The sequence below is a fragment of the Apium graveolens genome, chromosome 1, assembly GCF_009905375.1.
Source record: "Apium graveolens cultivar Ventura chromosome 1, ASM990537v1, whole genome shotgun sequence".
Taxonomy (NCBI): Eukaryota; Viridiplantae; Streptophyta; class Magnoliopsida; order Apiales; family Apiaceae; genus Apium; species Apium graveolens.
This window is the reverse complement of record NC_133647.1, coordinates 12720314-12739579: the sequence shown is the minus strand read 5'-3', so window position 1 is coordinate 12739579 and position 19266 is coordinate 12720314. Positions and strand designations below refer to the sequence as shown.

At 36.2% G+C, this 19266-nt stretch overlaps 1 protein-coding gene across 1 annotated transcript; it reads left to right on the top strand.

Moving 5' to 3' along the window:
* The first annotated feature begins 15277 nt into the window (after positions 1-15277).
* Positions 15278-18968, top strand: LOC141712950 (uncharacterized). The gene is made up of 8 exons (XM_074516123.1): positions 15278-15471; positions 16015-16169; positions 16845-16927; positions 16979-17416; positions 17646-17992; positions 18089-18145; positions 18305-18426; positions 18637-18968. Exons 1-8 carry the CDS (start codon positions 15278-15280, stop codon positions 18966-18968), a joined length of 1728 nt encoding a protein of 575 aa, XP_074372224.1.
* Positions 18969-19266: the final 298 nt, after the last annotated feature.

Below are 19266 nucleotides of genomic sequence, written 5' to 3'. Positions count from 1 at the left end.
TAGGGCTGTCAAACGGATAATTCGGATACAGATCTGCCTATATCCGGATCCGAATCCGAAAATCCATATTCATATCCATATCTGTATCCGTATCCGAATCCGGAAATATATAAAGAATAATATCTGAATCCGGATCCGACGGATACTATCCGGATACGGATAATATCCGGATCCGAATCTGATTTTCAATCATATTTTTTTATTTTATATTAAAAATTAAAAAAATGAAAAATTATTAAAAAAATAGTAAAAATTAAAAATTCATTTTAAAAAATTAAAATAAGAGATAAAGTGATTTAATCATATTTAATTTTTCAAAAAATTAATTTTATTTATCTTTTTATTATAATCGTTATCTTTAAATTGTTGAACTCGAATGATTTTTTCCTATATGTCTATAAAATTTTATAAACATAATATATCTATATATATAACACATAAACACACTATAAATTTCATATAATATATTTTTAAATTATTTAAATATTTAAATATATTTTATTCGGATACGGATATTACCGAATACAAATATACTTATATCTGTATCCGTATCCGCAATCGTCGGATTCGAATACGGATAATATCCGTTTTGTTTCGGATACAGATAATATCCGCTTTATTTCGGATATGAATGCGGATTTTTCGGCCGAATATCGGATTTTTCAAATTTTTTGACAGTCCTGGAATTAGTATGAATTTGATCTTATGTCTATCATGCCTTAATCCATATAATTCTTTATCATATTTTGATAAGCTAAAATTGGTTCAACTTAGAAAATTTTATCCTTCAGAATTTGATCAAATCCGTCTTCTAATCACTTGAAGGTCAAGGTTAGCTTTCTAACTATACAGTTGACATGAGAATCAAAGTTGATTTTCAAAATTTGAAGGATATTATTGATCTCGTTCAAAAGATGGTTGAAAGATAATAAGATAGTGAAGAGTTTATATGTTGGTAAAATTGTCTGTGATTCTAATAATTGCAAATGCAACAATTAAGAGAAGATTTTAGTCAAAAATGTTCGTAATAATCCAATATATAAAATCATATTTTTGAATTTTTTTCGACTCGAGCTCAAGCCTATTTCGAGCCGAACTTGGGCAGATCATGCCAAATGCTCGGCTCGAGCGTGTTAAAAAATTTCCGACCCGTTGTTATTAAATGTTAAACACACTCACACATGAGGATATTCTAAAAACATACGCTTATTTATTAAATAAAAATAAAATTGCGTCTATTTTATGTTTTTTAAATAAGACTTATAATCTTGTAAATGAATATTTATTTCAAACAAAATTTAAAATGAGCGAGAATTGAACTCAGTACATCCGATAACTCATAACCCCTTTGGCATTCAACACTTATCCAACCTTCGGTTATATATTAGTGGATTTAGATTAGTCCCAAGTAGACCTGAGAATTTTGAATACGACATGAAATGACACGAAAATTTAGTATTTGTGTTTGCATTTTTAGTACACGACACAAAAGTATACGAACACGAAAGTACACGGTCAAGATTTAAATCTGTCGATTTTGTGTTTAATCTTCGAGTACACGACACGACACGAAGTATACGACATAAATAAATATTATATTTAAATTTTAATATTTTTTATAAATATATGTAGAATTATAATAAATGTATGCATATTTATTTTTAAAATATTATTTGATTTCATTATATTGTATAGAATTGAGATCTAAATATATATTTTTCATATATTTTATAATTTTTTTACGTAAAAATCTTATAGTTTAATTTATATTAATATTAAATTTAATATATATTAATATTTAATTAACACGACATACAGGACATACACGACACGAAACGACACGAAACGAAAGTACACGAACACGAATGTACACGAACACTAGACATGTTAGTTTTGTGTTTGGCATTCAAGTACACGAAATACGAAAATACACGATACGAAAATATACGACACGAACGAATTGACAGGTCTAGTCCCAATTCCTAACTAGCTCTCATGTCTCATAGTTCAAGTCCTGGGACCACTTAGTCTCAACGTGATCAGATATTTAATTATTTATAGTAGATATATTCAGCAATCATTTATTACTAAATTTATGTATCCGGGGAGTTAGTCTAAAGTGTGGCACTATATATTTCTAGAAACTTTTGTTAAACATATAAAATCTTTTTTCATGATGTTGCAAAATGTTTACTTTTTTTTGTGATTTTGGTTGTGACACGACTAACATGATAAGTTCTAACACATCTTTTTCTTTCTTTCTTATATAACAAGATCAAGTAAGATTCAGTGTTATACGAGCAGTACAGTACTTTCTTGAACATGTCTTACCTTCGGTGTTCTCTGGGTCCCAAAATATTAGTTTTTTTATTGTTACGGCGTATCCGAAAGGAAAAAAATGATCGTAAAGGGAGGTCAAATATCGAAGAACAGCCTGGGTATTTGGTATCGGTGTTTGACACATAATTTTAATTTTTCAAAAGTAAATTATTTATAATTTGATCTGAGACGATACAAGAAAATAGTAGTCATCATATCTTGTCAAGTATAATCTTCCATTCCATATTAATTAATATCAGTTGAAATTAGTGACTTGCCTACATCACAAAATTATTCATTAGTAAACCAAAAACTAAAAGATAAACTTAGTACAGCTAATTTTTCCAGTCATAATTGAACCTGTCATTGTAATGGGCTACTTGTTGCAAAGTCTTCAATAGCAAGTTGGAGGTCTAATGCTAACTGTGTAGTTTACTCAGCCTTGGATACAACTAGGCTCACTACACACACCACAAGTTAGATGTGCACAGCCATTGTGTAATCTTAACTTGCAGAAAAGTTAGTGGTGCCTGCAAGATTATTTTTCCTGAGCTAATAACACTTGAGTTCGTTGATTTTCTTGTTTGATGAAAACCAGGACTGTAAACCGAATCCAAAGCTTGCTTGATGTTTCGATAAACTAATGAACTACAAAACCTCACAAGTTAAAGTGGTAAAAAGCTCTGTAATAGCTTTTAAAGTGCTTCTAGGAACAAAATTCTGCTTCTTGGCATAATCACTTAAATTATATCCCTGTTAGTTTTGCTTTTTACTTATTATTACATTATAGTTTTCTCCCATATGTCAAATACCAGATGTATGATCTATAATGTTCTATGTTGCAAAATAATCTGAAACCTGTCTTAGTGTTCTGTTTGTTTTAGGCGTAGGTGTGTGTGTGTTTTATGTTTACACGACTCGGTCGTGCAAGGTCGTGCAAGTAGTTCCGTCTTAGTAGGATCATGCTGAATAAACGTTGTTAACGTTGTGATGTAGTCAGTTTAGTGGAGTCCTAGTTTTTAGCTTTCTGTTTTTCTGTTTTCAAGTCATTCTATTTATTATGTAATATCATTATCAGAAGGAGAAGTTATTTTTGACAAGCAAATTTTGTGTGCTTATTTTTCTCAGCTTTATATCAAACAGTTAATATATATATATTGAGTATAATCGTATTAACAAGAATTGGTATCAGAGCTTGGAATTCGTGAATGTCAAAGACTCGGGCGACGATGGATTCGAACAAGAACAAGGTAGGGTCGATAGGCCTGTGTTATCCAATGTTAACCAGGAGTAATTACACTGCCTGGGCTTTAAAGATGAAAGTGTTTATACAAGCCCAGGGTGTGTGGACTGCTATTGAACCCAGTGATGCTAAGACACCAGTTGACGAGAAATCGGACAAGGTGGCATTGGCTATGATTTATCAAGGGATATCGGAGGATATTCTTTTATCTCTTGCTGACAAGAAAACCGCCAAGGAGGCTTGGGAAGCCATTAAGACTTTGTGTCAAGGAGCTGATCGTGTTAAACAAGCGAAGATTCAAACTCTGAAAACTGAATTTGAATCCATGACTATGAAAGAGAACGAGTCCATTGATGATTTCAGCATGAAACTAAATGGCTTGGTGACAAACATTAAGGCACTAGGAGAGAGCATGAATGAAGCATATGTCGTGAAAAAACTATTGCGAGCTGTGCCCACAAAATTTCTGCAGATCACCTCCACCCTCGAGCAATTTAGTGACCTTGAAACAATGACAGTTGAAGAGGCTGTTGGCTCACTCAAGGCACACGAAGAAAGGGTAAAAGGGAAACGAATGAAGGCCAACTGTTGTTAACGGAAGAAGAATGGAAGAAAAGGGAAAATGATGATGGACAGCTACTGTTTACTCGTGAGGAATGGCTGAAACGACAGAACAAGGGTGGTTTTCGAGGACGAGATAAGAGTAAGGTTCGATGTTACAACTGTCAGATATATGGCCACTATGCTGCTGATTGCAGAAAACCAAAGCGAACTAAGGAACCAAGACAGGAGGCAAATATAGCTCAAGTGGAAGACGACGAGCCAGCATTACTTCTGGCCAAACATGACAAGGAGGAATCAGGCCAAATGATGCTCAATGAAACAGGGGTGATGTCACTACAGTTGTCCAAGAATACTGAACAAGGAAGTGAAACTAATTTGTGGTATCTTGACAATGGTGCGAGTAATCACATGACGGGTTTTAAGTCAAAATTTGTTGAAATTGATGAAGGGATATCAGGATTGGTACGCTTTGGAGATGGGTCTACGGTCAAAATCGAAGGTAAGGGATCAATTGCTCTCAAGTGTAAAACAGGAGAGGAACGCATACTCAAGGATGTTTATTATATCCCAACCCTTCGAAATAACATTATAAGCCTTGGCCAAATGTCTGAAGAAGAAAATAAGGTAATCCTACGAGGTCAGTTCTTGTGGGTATATGACAGACATGACATGCTTCTCATGAAGGTGAAAAGATCTCCAAATAGATTGTATAAACTGATTATTGAGTCTAGCAAAGGGTCGTGTCTGATGACGAAAGCTGTAGAGGATGCAAAATTGTGGCACTCTCGATTCGGACATGTTAACTATCAGGCATTAGAATTGATGTGCAAACATGAGATGGTGACTGGTATGCCAAGAATTACACAGCCTAAAGATGTGTGCATTGGCTGTTTATTGTCAAAACAAACGCGAAAACCGTTTCCCTCTCAGACCAAGTACCACGCGAGCAAGGTGTTGGAATTAGTTCATGGAGACCTGTGTGGCCCCATCACTCCCGAGACAGCTACAGGTAAGAAGTATTTCTTTTTATTAGTGGATGATTACAGTAGAGTAATGTGGGTATATTTTCTGAAAACTAAAGACGAAGTATTGAGTGCTTTTAAAAAATTTAGAGCTCTTGTCGAAAGTGGTCCAGAGAAAAAAGTGAAAGTTTTTCGTACCGATAGGGGTGGGGAGTTTAACTCTAATGAATTCAAGAGGTACTGTGAAGCTGAAGGTATAGAAAGGCACCTCACTACGCCTTATACTCCACAACAAAATGGCGTAGTTGAACGACGCAACAGAACAATCATCGAGATGGCTAGGAGTTGTCTAAAAGAAATGAAGCTACCTGCAAGGTTATGGGGAGAGGCAGTCAGGCACTCAATTTACTTATTGAATAGACTCCCTACACGTGCCTTGTCTGGCATCACGCCTTATGAAGCTTGGTCGCGAAAGAAACCAGAAGTGGGTCACATAAAGGTTTTCGGTTGCTTGGCTCATGTAAAAGTACCAGGGAATTTAATCACGAAGCTTGATGATCGAAGTAGGAGAATGATCAATTTGGGAAAGGAACCAGGGACGAAGGGTTACAGACTTTATGATCCTGAAAATAACAAGGTTCACGTCAGTAGGGATGTGATTTTTGAGGAGACAAAACCTTGGGAATGGGAGAAAGTAACAGATGAGACAGAGGAACTACAATCCTTGTTTGATGTTCATGATACAGATTGGGAAGAGAATGGTCAGCAAACGACAACTGAAATTGAGCAAGTTGATGCAGATGTAGATTCTCGAAGTGCTACGCCTGTTGCAACACCACCTGTGCCACGACTCAATCCAGACGACTATGATGATAGTGCAGAGCCAAAACGAATCAGGTCAATTGCTGAAATTTATGAAAACACGGAGGAAATTGAAGCAGATGAGGAGTTATTATTTGCAGGAGCTGAAGAGCCTAACAACTACAAGCAGGCTATGACAGACAAGAATTGGAGGTTGGCAATGGAAAGGGAAATCGAGTCGATCAATAAAAATGGTACCTGGAAGCTAACGACTCCTCCTGTTGATAAGAAAATAATTGGCTTAAAGGGGATTTTTAAATTAAAGAAGGATGCAGATGGGAAAATAGTCAACTACAAGGCGAGGTTGGTGGCCAAAGGATATGTCCAGGAACACGGGGTTGACTTTGATGAATTATTCACACCCGTCACAAGAATTGAAACTGTAAGGCTGCTGTTAGCGCTGGCTGCTAAAGAAAAGTGGGAAGTTCATCATTTAGACGTGAAAACGGCATTCCTTAATGGAGAGATCAGCGAGGATGTTTATGTTGTTCAACCCGAGGGGTTCGAAATTGCGGGTCAAGAACACATGGTTTACAAATTGTTGAAGGCTCTATATGGTTTACGTCAGGCGCCTAGAGCCTGGCACGCCAAGCTGAATTCGTGCCTTGAAAGTCTTGGCTTTGTGAGATGCCCTTTTGAACATGTTGTATACACAAAGAAAGAAGGTAATGAAAGCTTGATTGTAGTTGTTTACGTTGATGATCTGTTAGTTACAGGCTCAAGTAAAGACATGATAAAACAGTTCAAGAACCACATGAATATTAAGTTTGAAATGAGTGATCTAGGGAAGCTGAGCTACTACCTGGGTATGGAGGTCGAACAGGGTAATGGGTTTATCAAGCTTAAACAAGCAGGTTACGCAAAGAAAATTCTCGAGAAGGCTGGAATGGGAGAATGCAACCCCACCAAACACCCTATGGATCCTAAAGAAAAGATAACCAAAGATGAGGGAGGACAACTAGTTGATTCCACTAAATATAAGAGTATAATCGGTGGGCTTCGATACTTGGTCCATACACGACCAGATATAGCATATGTCGTATCATAAGTAGACATATGGAGCGCCCAACTGTGATGCACTTAAATGCAGCAAAGAGGGTCCTCAGGTACGTAAAAGGGACATTGCATTTTGGGTTGGTATATTCTGATGAAAGTGGAAACAATCTCTTGACAGGGTACTCGGATAGTGACATAGCAGGGAACCTCGATGACAGACGCTGTACAGGTGGAATGGTTTATTATCTAAATGATAGTTTGGTCACCTGGGTTTCTCAAAAGCAAAAATGCGTTGCCTTGTCGTCTTGTGAGGCCGAATTCATGGCTGCAACGGCAGCAGCATTCCAAGGCATATGGCTTAGGAATTTATTAAGCCAACTGACGGGTGAAAAGCTAAGCCCAATAATTCTGTATTTGGACAACAGGTCTGCAATTGATCTTGCAAAAAATGCTGTTTTTCATGGAAGAAGTAAGCACATTGATGTGCGTTACCACTTTATCAGAGAATGCGTGGACCGTGGGGAAATCGTATTAAGACATGTAAGTGGAGAGTTACAGCGGGCAGATTGTTTAACTAAACCTCTGGCAATAGCAAGGTTCGAGAAGATGAGAACTCTGTTAGGAGTGAAAGGCTTGACCAGACAAGTTTCAGCTTAAGGGGGAAATTGTTGCAAAATAATCTGAAACCTGTCTTAGTGTTCTGTTTGTTTTAGGCGTAGGTGTGTGTGTGTGTTTTGTGTTTACACGACTCGGTCGTGCAAGGTCGTGCAAGTAGTTCCGTCTTAGTAGGATCATGTTGAATAAACGTTGTTAACGTTGTGATGTAGTCAGTTTAGTGGAGTCCTAGTTTTTAGCTTTCTGTTTTTCTGTTTTCAAGTCATTCTATTTATTATGTAATATCATTATCAGAAGGAGAAGTTATTTTTGACAAGCAAACTTTGTGTGCTTATTTTTCTCAGCTTTATATCAAACAGTTAATATATATATATATATATTGAGTATAATCGTATTAACAAGATTCTAACCTCCTTACCAGTAATTGGTTGGTTGAATGAAATCATCGAGCCGTTCAATCTTCCTAAATGTAACTATAACATGATAGTTCAATAAGTTGCCTATAGTTTGAACTCACCTAATCATACTTCATACAATTAAAGCTAGTTGCTGGCGATAGAAGTTCACAATCTTCATTGCTTGCTCTCTCTCTTGCAAGCCATGTCATCTGATCAATATCTTAACAACAGATTTTCGTGTAAATTTTGTTTAACTTTTTGGGAGATTTTAGTGTTTTCGCTCTGTTCGGTTCACTTATACCATTGTTGATTATACTAAGTCAATGATAATCTATAATCAATGATTGTAGACTAATTAAGATGTTTGACACAATCGAGCCACATTGATATATCGTTGTACGCACTTGTCAATAATGAGTTGTTTCATTACACAAACAATCAACGACCGTTGATTTTATCAACTGTTTTGATCTCAACAATCAACGATCGTTGATTGTATCAATTGATAATCAAATTGACATTGGTTCCATTAAATACAATCAACGATCAATATAATTGATACTAAATAATAAACTAAAAATCTTCATAATATATCAACCTAACATTCACTTCTATTAAGACTCTACAACCGTAAGGTAGACGTTGATATAAACATAATAACTTGCTCCGAAAGAGTCGGAGATGAATTAGAGATTAACTAGAACTACGTTAACTTGGTCCGTATATATATGGTAGGCATTGTGAGGGGTTACACAATATTTTACACCTGACGAACTCTCAAGAGCAGTCATATAAACCTAAAACCCTATTTTCACCATTGAAGCTCAAGCTCTGCACGCACACCATTAACAAATCATTGACGCCTAGTCTCCGACGAAAAAAGGCATCAACATTTGGCGCGCCTGGAAGGGGGCGTATAGATTATTAAAAAAACTTCATTAAATCTTTGAACCATGTCTCAATCTTCAAAACTTATGACATATTCTCGTAAGATGAGAACACCCATAATCCGTAATGCAACACCCTCTAGACTCGTCGTCATCCCTCGATCATCTATCGCGGTGGGTGCAACTGAAAGCATTATCACCCGCGTCTTGATCGACAATGAAGGAAATCAGATCTGTCTTCAAAGAGCACAGTCCACACGGGGAGAGTGCAGTGAGGGCCATCACCGTGAAGAGGATGGTCCGAACCGCGAGGTTCCGAGCGGGCATGAATATCATTACTATGTTGAAGGGAGGAGAAGTTTTGAGGCGACCCAAACTCGTGAGGGTAGGAGAAATTTAATACAGGGTAGGAACTTGGAGGAGAATTTTAACCAAGCCTATTGTGGCGATGACAGGAGACCAAGATCCCCATCAGCCAGAGTTCTTCTATAACACCCTCCGAATCCGGAGTATAGATTTGGGGCATTATTAACACTAAACTACTTACTAAACCTGTACAAGCATAATATCAATAACATAATTACCCCGAGCTACTACTACTCAGGATCTTTTCAAGATTAAGGATTGAAAACAAGAACAACAAACCAACTTTATTACAAACCAGTTTAAACAATCTATCTCAAGAACTCTCTTGGTTACAAAACTTTATTATATCTACATTTCACACTAAACAACTTTTATTCAAACCATCACTATTACTACTTATCCTGCTACACCTGATCTGGCATCTCAAAGCTCTCTTCGGGAATAGGGATAAACACCCTTGGTATTAGAGGGTCCCGCTGCTTGACCCGCTTCTTGACTACTCGGGTTCTGATGAGTTTCATTCTCTACCTTAACTGAAAAACAAGGTGAACAACAATAAAAGGAAATGAGCCAAAATTGCTCAACAAGCCTGCAATAATATATACAGTATAAAGAGAAAGAATAAATGAACCGGTAACTTGCTGGTTTGAATAACCATTTGTTTCTATAAAGAATAATAATTTTCCATTACTAGCGTGTGTCAAATGAACAAGACTGGAAACAAGAACCAACATATGCAATATAACCTGCTGATCAATCAGGATACAGTGCAGATCTATACCCAACTACATAGACCCCACCAACATAAGGGGTACTGTTATTCCTAGAAGACTAACAATGAGATTTACAGAAGGGGGGTTGAATGTAAATCTCAAAACTTTTTCAAGTTTTGAGCAGTTTATAAAGTTGTGTGTTCAAGAAGAACAAGTGTGTGAATTGCTTTAAGCTAATACAGACAGATATATATTCAAGCACAAATGTAAAGAACACAACAGACCTTAAAAACTTTTCTGGTGGATTTGTTGTTCCACCAGAGATGGTATATTAGAAAATCTGTGTTCAACAATGTTGATCACAGCTGCATCCTAGTACAAACTAGATGAATTTTCTCTCAAGATATTTCTTAACAGCTCTGGAAAAATCTCTCTAATTACTAGCTTCTTCTTGGTTCATATATATTACCAAGTGTACAAGTGAAAAACAATATAAAATTACAATAGTAAAATAAGTTCTTCACTTGCTTCTTTTCCTGTTCACTCAAGTACTTTGTTGACTATTGCAACTTTGTACAAAAGAAGAACGGCTGCTTTTTCTGTTGATCCTGAAATTCGGCTACCACATCTCAGTTTTCTCTGTCAACCCACGTGCCTCTGCTTGTAGGTACAACTACCACTTATCAACGGCTGATTAGCAGAACATCCGTTGAAGCTTTCATCCGTTGATGACTTCATCCGTTGAAGGATGTTATCCGTTGAAGCTTTCATCCGTTGATGCTCTCATCCGTTGAAGGATGTTATCCGTTGAAGCTTTCATCCGTTGATGCTCTCATCCGTTGAAGGATGTTATCCGTTGAAGCTTTCATCCGTTGATGCTCTCATCCGTTGAAGGATGTTATCCGTTGAAGCTTTAGAGACATCCGTTGAAGCTTAGCTTCTCATCCGTTGAAGGTCTTTTAAGTCATCCGTTGATACCACTTCATTTATACAAAATTACAAGGCATGAAATATTTACAATTGGCCTTCCTATCTGCATATCATCTAGTAGTCAACATGACTCATAGTTTCTCTCAACTTCTAAGAATTACAATTTTAAATACAGAGACTGAAATATGCTACAATACTAGACTTATTTCTAAGTAAAGCTACACCATCAACGGATAGCCAAAGTGGTCTTATCCGTTGAGGCTACAGACACTAAATTTCTACTTAAGTGTTTTGTTAAACATATCATCAAACTAATGCACATATATTCCTAACAGGTACCCAGGCAACTATGGCCTAATAATCAAGGGTCCGGTTAATACCCGACCCATATCATAACCATCCAGACCATACTTAGCATTCGGAACAATCGGTATACTTTTGATGTATCCCAACATCGGAATATATCAGAGTATATATAACTAAGGGTATCAATATTGGAATATGAATAGAGGATTCAATAAATTGGGAGAAATCAAGAATCGAAATGAAATAGAACAAGAATCCATAATTGTGTATCAGTATATGTAAACAAGAATTATCAAGGTGCAATTGATACGGAAAGTGAGGTATATTTCACTATTTTGAACTTAGAATAGGGGAAAAACCTGCCTGACGCGTACTTAACCTCGTATTACTCACCGCCTTCCGTCTCCTGCTTGATTCGCCTTGTTGATACTGAATCTATCATGGAAAGATATTCGTTTAGATAACTTACTTCATACGTGTATCTTGAATTGATACCACGTAACCCTAATCGTCTACTCATACGATTCTATCTGACTCGCATATATAATTATATAGCACATAAGTTTCACATAATCCCGTAAAGCACATAGCCCATAAGGCACATAATTGATTTTAGACTCTTAATTATTTTTAGAATCGATACTAGACTTATATTTGCACTAACAAACACTATCAGGTTCGATTTACAATTTTTCGGGATTTATTTGACTCGATTCTACCCCTATTAGGGCCTATAAACAATTAACTACTCCAAGACAACTCGCTTCCGAAAGAAATTATGATTTATAATTATTTTTAATGGAATCGGGTCATTTTTATAAGTCTAAGGGTCTTCGTTTCACTTAAATCGGACTAACGGTTTAATTACTACGCAATAAACAAGATTTAATTAATTAACAATCAATTATAAATAATTAAACATAATTAAATAAACTTTAATTATATTTTTAAATAATTATTTAATATTTATTGTATTTTAAAATAATTAGTCCTTAATTATTAGAATTTATTACAAATTATTACAATTAATTACGAATTATATGATTAACCGGCTATTTACGAATAATTATTCGATACGAATAACTATTACGACACTCTTCGAATAAATAAACTAACGCTCGAATAATAATCCAACTCATCGATCAACTACTCGTATAACTATGAGTTACTCGCATTATTCGCCCAATCATCGAATTATTATTCATATTATTCGATATATTTTTAACCTTATTAATTAATTAATTATTAAATAATAGATAAATAAGTAAATAATTAAATAAATAATTAATTTCGAATTTCTAAATTAATAAAATAATTTAGAAATTAATTATAATATTTTTCAGAATTTTAAACTAATTTTTAATAGATTTTTAGAATTTATAAAACTGATTTTGATTTAATAAAATATAAATAAATAATAAAAATTCCAGAAACACAAAACAGGAAATGGATTCAGATTTTGGGGGATCAAACCCGGGTCGTTTCCAGGGTCGAAATAGGGTCGACTCGGGTCGATGAAGAACAGCCGTCCGGCTGCCCAAAATCCGACATCGGTGGGCTGTTTCCGACGAGGCAAAAACGCGGCTAAAACAACACAATTTCGTTCCGTTTTCGCTGCAAAATTACTCCAATCTCCCTTCACAGCACAACCATCCCGTCCCTTGCAACCATCGGCCATTCATCCACCTTCTCCGGCGCAAACAGAGTAACACCGGTGAAACTCCGGCGAAAACACGAGCCTCATCAAAACGTTAACCATATTTTACAAAACTGATGCCAAATCAAAGCTACAGTGTTCTTTAATCTATTCCAACAATCAACAACAATCAAAACATCCATAAATTCATCAAAAATGAATTCAAAATTTTGCTAAAAACCAAGAACTCGGGAACTATCTTCCCGGGGTTATACGAACCAATTAATCATGCCAAATCATTCCTCAACTCAATATAAAGCTAATTGAATCATCAAAACAGTCAAACAATTCCTGAATCATAAATCCCAAATTCGAGCATAAACCCTAAAAAAATGAATTGAAAATCGAAGCTACAAAACATGAAATTGTTGATATGAATAGAAAGTAGAGATCAAGAGGATCATTTTGGTTACTCACATGATCAAATCGGATAACAGAATCACCTTCAAATTTGTGGTTTAATTCTGCAGTTGTTCTTCACCAACAAACTAATTTTTTGATTTTTCTGATTTTTAATAATTTAGTTAATGAATAATTAACAAATAATCAGCTATTTATATTTCTACTAAAATAATACCCCTAAATGAAATTAAGTGGCTAATTACACATCTAATAAAAATATTTGGCCCCAATTTTTATAATTTTTGGGTATCAATAATAAATTTTTAAATATCCAATAAATACAAAATAAATGTCAAAAATTCCCAAAAATTATGAATATTAAAAAAATGCAAAGAAAAATGATGTTTGATAATTTCATGATCATATAGAAATAAAAATATGATTTTTGTGGGGTTTTTGACTCCCGAAGGGGTCCGGAAAAGTCGTTTTTCGCGAAAAAGGTAAATTTGTAAAATGTCTAGGGGTTCAGAATAACGATATGGCATAGGTCATTCTTGGCAAAATAGGGCCAATAATTTTGTTTGAAATATGAGCTTTTAAAACACTGTTTGGGTTGTACGGGTTTTGATATAAAACCTATAACTTATAATTAAACACTCAATAAATATCCGAAACATATTCTGATCAAAACAGACAACACGTAGCACATAGCAGTTAGGGTTTTATGACTCAACACATTTAATCACATAATAATACACATAAATTATCTTTATTAGAATATAATACAAGCGTAATTTTCTTGGTCGTTACATCTTCCAAGCACTGAAGAGGAGAGGATGAAATGCATCAGGGCCTTAGAACTCCAAAAGCAGGAACTTGAGGAGGAACATCGACGTTTAAGATTGGATATGGCAAGGAATTCGCCTCGAAATAACGATAGATATGGAAATCAAAATGATGGAGGCCAGGATCATCACAATGGTGATCAAGGTCGTCATGAGGACCATCGTCAACAAAGAAGTCGAACCCCTCCATACTATGATGGAGAACGAAATAACAACAAAGGAGGAAACAATAATGGTGGTGGTGGAGATGACGGAGGAAATTATGATGATGAAGGTGATTATCAAGACGATGGAGGTCAAGGTTATCATAATGATGGTCGAGGTCATCGAGATGGCCACCGCGATCGAAGATATTATGACAATAAATATTACTGTTACCAAGATGAGAATATATCATTGAAGAAAATACTAGAGAAGGTGGAAAAGGCTTTCATGGGAGGTGGTGTTGACAGTTATTCGACAGAATCCCTACTGGCGAGGGAAAAAAAAGCCTACGCTGGCCTATACCATCCCAAAGATATCCAATTATTATGGGAAGGGGGATCCTCTTGAATACATAACGCAATATGAAAGACAGATGAAGTGTGTAGGCCATGATGAGTCGGTTATGTGTCAGCTCTTCGAGGTATATTTGAAGGATAGCATGCAGGGATAGTACAGAACTTTGAAGCTTGACTCTATCTGGTCCTATGAGCAACTGAGAGGTAAATTTCTTCGACACCTTGCTTAGAATAGAAGGACGGGACAACATACGGTGGCGCTGATAAATGCAAGGCAACATTTTAATGAGTCAATGGTAGCCTTTTTTAGAAGGTTTGAACAAGAGTGTGAGAAGGTTGTTGCTCTGGATGAAACTCGAGCTATGGGTTTTTTCGTAGCATTTTAGATCTTGTGAAAAGTTGAAAACTACTGAAATCATTCAATGTTATGCCTCCTACCAGTTTGAATGAGATGTATGCGAGGGCTGAGAATATTTGGATGAAAGAGGAAGCACTTGGAGATGTCGAAGATACTCCAAAAAAGAAAAAAAGGGAAAGAAACGGGGAAGATCACCAGATGCGATGAGGGATAAGTCTCTAGAGCCATCTAAAGGTTGGTTAGCCAAGAGCAAAGAGAAAAAAAAGAATTTCGGAAAAAGGAAAAAGATCAAACTATTTTAACTCTTCTTAACACCTCGAGGTATCGAATCCTTAATGAAATTAAGAAGAAGCCTAGTTTTGTGAGGCCCTCAATGATGAATGTCCCTGATTCGAGGAAAAATACCAAAAAATATTGTGAGTATAATGAAGACACAAGGCACACCATCGAGGATTGTTTCAACCTTAAAAGATTGATTGAGAAGCTGATCAAGGATGGAGAGCTGAAGAAGTTCATTTCCAAGGACAAAGAACAAGGGAGAGATTCCAAGGACAAGAAAGTTGAAATTCGGTGAGAAATCAACACCATTTCGGGTAAAAGTGTCTTGGAAAAATCAACCAAGATGGCCAAGAAAAATTATGCAAGAGAAGTTTATAAACTTTACGAGCAGAGTGGTCGACCTTCTCACCAAGATCTTATCATGTTTATTTATGACGACTATGAAGGTGTTAATTGGCCTCACGAAAATCCTTTCATATTTTCTTGTGTGTTATAGGAACACCGTGTTAGAAGGGTAATGGTGGACAATGGTATTTCGGTGAATGTGTTATTCAAAAATGCTTATAATAAATTAAAGTTGTTTGGAGAACAAATGGAGCCTTGCAAAGAACCGCCGCTCCATGCATTTAATAATCAACCAGTGACTTTTAAAGGACACATTACTCTTAATCTCCAAACTGATCTATAACCGAGAATTGTTAACCATGACATGAAATTTTATGCGGTTGATGTTGATTCTCAATATAATCTGATTTTGGGTAGACCAATGTTAGCAAAATTTCAAGCAATTTGTTCATTAAATCATCTCAAAATAATATTTCCTACTCAAAACAGGATTGTTGAAATAAGAGGAGATGAAGTGACTGCTAGGGTTCTTGCTCTTGAAGAGATGAATGAACATTACTCAAAGGTCAGTAATCAGCGAAATGATGAGTTTGATGAACAGAATACTGGTAAGAGAAATTCTGGAGCAGACGCTCAAACTCGAGGTAAAAGAAGGCCACGTACAATATTGAATTAGAGCATTTTGATGTCGATCTCACAAAGCGTATCGCTGAGGAAACATTTAAAGTAGAGCAAATCGATCTTGATCCAAGGGTGGAAACTCATTTCGTGACTATTGGTAATGATTTTCCTAGCACAATCAAGGACGAATTAATTTCTTTGCTTAGGGAATACAAGGACATATGTGATTGGGGAGCTGAGTATATGCCTGGAATAAGCAAAGATATCTTTGTCCATCTGTTGAATGTCAGTTCATTCTATAAGCCTCTAAAACGGAAAAAAAAAGAACTTCGCACTTGAGCGACAAAAAGTGATCGAGGAGGAGGTCCAAAAGTTGTTAAACGCGGTTTTTATCAAAGAGGTTCAATTTCTTGAGTGGTTGGAAAATGTGGTGGTTGTGAAAAAAGCTAATAGGTAGTGGCGCATGTGTGTCGATTACAGCTATCTTAATAAAGCTTGTCCAAAAGATCATTATATGTTGCCTAATATTGATCAACTCATCGATGCTACAGCGGGATATTCAATATTTAGCTTCCTTGATGCTTTCTCGGGGTACCATCAAATTATAATGGCCGAAGATGATATTTTGAAGACAGTCTTCATTACTCACAAAGGAACATATGCATATATTATGGTGCCTTTTGGGTTGCTTAATGCAGGTGCCACATATCATAGAATGATCAACAAGATATTTGAAAGGAAGATTGGAAGGAATATGGAATGTTATATTGATGACTTGATCGTAAAGAGTAGTGACTGAAGTCATTTCGGTGACTTGCGAGAATGTTTTCAGACACTCCGTGATAAGAAAATGAGGGTCAATCCTTCTAAATGCACTTTAGGGGTAAGTTCGGATAATTTTCTTGGTTATTTGGTAAGTAAGCGAGCAATAGAATCTAATCCAGATAAAATTCAAGCAATCCTAGATATGAAAGCCCTATTGACTAAGAAAGAAGTTCAAAAATTAACAGGCAGGTTGGAAGTACTTCGACGCTTCATCTCTCGAAGCGCAAGGAAGTCTTTGCCATTCTTTGACACACTTTGTGGAGTCAAAGAATTTTATTGGACGCCTGAGTGTGATGCAGCTTTCGAAAAAGTCAAGGATTACTTGTCATCTCCACATTTGCTTGTGAAGCCTGATCCTCAAGAGACTTTGCAGTTGTACCTTACAGCTATTGATTGTTCTGTAGGTTCTATTTTAATCAAGGATGACGCTGGAATTCAGACGCTGGTATTTTATGTAAGTCATGCCTTGAAAAATGCTGAAACAAGGTACCCAACATCGAAAAGTTAACATTGGGGTTGGTAACCACTGCAAGAAATCTCTGACACTACTTTCAAGGTCGAACTATCGAGGTCATCACTGATCAAGCACTAAAAAAAGTTCTTCAAAAATTAATGTTGCTGGATGATTGGCATCTTGGGCGATTGAGCTTGGGGAGCATGATATTGTCTTCAAGCCTAGAACTGCCGTCAAGGTACAACCACTGGCGGATTTTGTAACTGAATTCTCCTTTAATACTCCAATGGAAATTATTCTTGATAATGTCACAACTCAACCGCCAAATATTTGGTCTTTGTTTGCCGATGATTCGGTTGCACAAGGAAAATATGGCGGGGGTATGATCTTGATTAGTCCTAAAAATTTCATTATTCGTCAAGCTATTTTATTTGGTTTGAAAGTGACAAATAATGAGGCAGAATATGAGGCATTATTGGCTAAAATGAGATTATCTAAGAGCCTTGATGTTAAGTCACTACATGCTTATACTGACTCACAACTTTTTGTCAAAAAAATTTCTGGAGAGTATGCTCAAAAAGAGGAACGGTTGAGGTTTTATGCAGCAGAAGTGAGAAACATGACTTCAAATTTCTAGATATTTGAACTTGTGGGAATTTCCAGGGATGACAATATTCGGGAAGATGCACTCTCTCGTTTGGCTACGGCAGATTCTAAGAGGTTGGAGGGAGCAATCTACATCACAGTTGTTGAAAAACCATATGTCCATAGGGAGTTCGTCAACTTCATTGGGCAGATAAAAAACTGGATGACACCAATCAGAGACTATCTTGAGAATGGAATTCTACGAACTAAAACAAATGAATCTTAAAAGATTAGATACAAAGTCGCTAATCATGTCATTATTGGCGCTATACTCTATAAGAAATCAGTGACTCAACCACTTATGCGGTGTGTAACTCCCAGAGAAGCAAGATTGACGCTCGAAGAGGTTCATGAGGGTGTCTGTGCAGATCACTTGGTGGGAAAGGCCTTGGCACTTAAAATCTTAAGATAAGGATATTTTGGCCAACTTTAAGAAAAGATGCAATGGATTATATCAGAAGTGTCATCAGTGTCAGATTCATGCTAATGTTCTAAATGGCCTCCCACTGACTTAACACCAATGATATTTCCCATTTCATGTGTTATGTGGGGGGTTGTTATTGTAGGAAAGCTGCCTAAAGGAAAAGGTCAGGCATCGTACTGCATCATTACCGTCGACTATATGACTAAATGGGTGGAAGCTAGAGCAGTTAAACACATAATCGAAGATGCAACCATTAAGTTTGTCAAGGAATGTATCATTTTTCGTTACGGATTTCCCAAGATTAATGTGTCAGATAATGGATCTCAGTTTAAGGTGGAATATTTTCAATCTTTATCAACAATTATAGAATTGAGCATCGCACTAGTTCGGTGGGATACCCTCAAGGAAATGGACAAGTGGAAGTCACCAATAAGGAAATCTTTAAGGGAATTGATAAAGTCTCGACAAGGCTAAAGGTTTGTGGATCGATAAGTTATTGCATGTATTAAGGGCATACGAGACTACACCTTGGACTACCACGGGTGAAACTCCTTTTATGTTGGTATATGGTACTGATGCTCTTGTTAAGGTTGAAGTTGGACTACCTTCATTTAGAAACCTTGATTTCATTTAGAAAAGAATGAGGAAGGATTGAGAGCAAACTTGGTCTTGGTTGAAGAGTAAAGGGATGATGATGTCTTGCATATCGCAGCTTATCAACAAAAGGTAGCGCGGTAATTTGATTAAGGAGTATAGAAATGCTTATTTCGTG

Bases quoted from the DNA above. Each gene is read 5' to 3' on its own strand.
- LOC141712950 (XM_074516123.1), top strand. From the start codon at position 15,278: ATGAATGTCCCTGATTCGAGGAAAAATACCAAAAAATATTGTGAGTAT. The intron at 17,417-17,645 runs GTATTTTATGTA...ATTGTCTTCAAG, and splicing joins ACGCTGGAATTCAGACGCTG to CCTAGAACTGCCGTCAAGGT. The intron at 17,993-18,088 runs GTATGCTCAAAA...GGGAATTTCCAG, and splicing joins GTCAAAAAAATTTCTGGAGA to GGATGACAATATTCGGGAAG.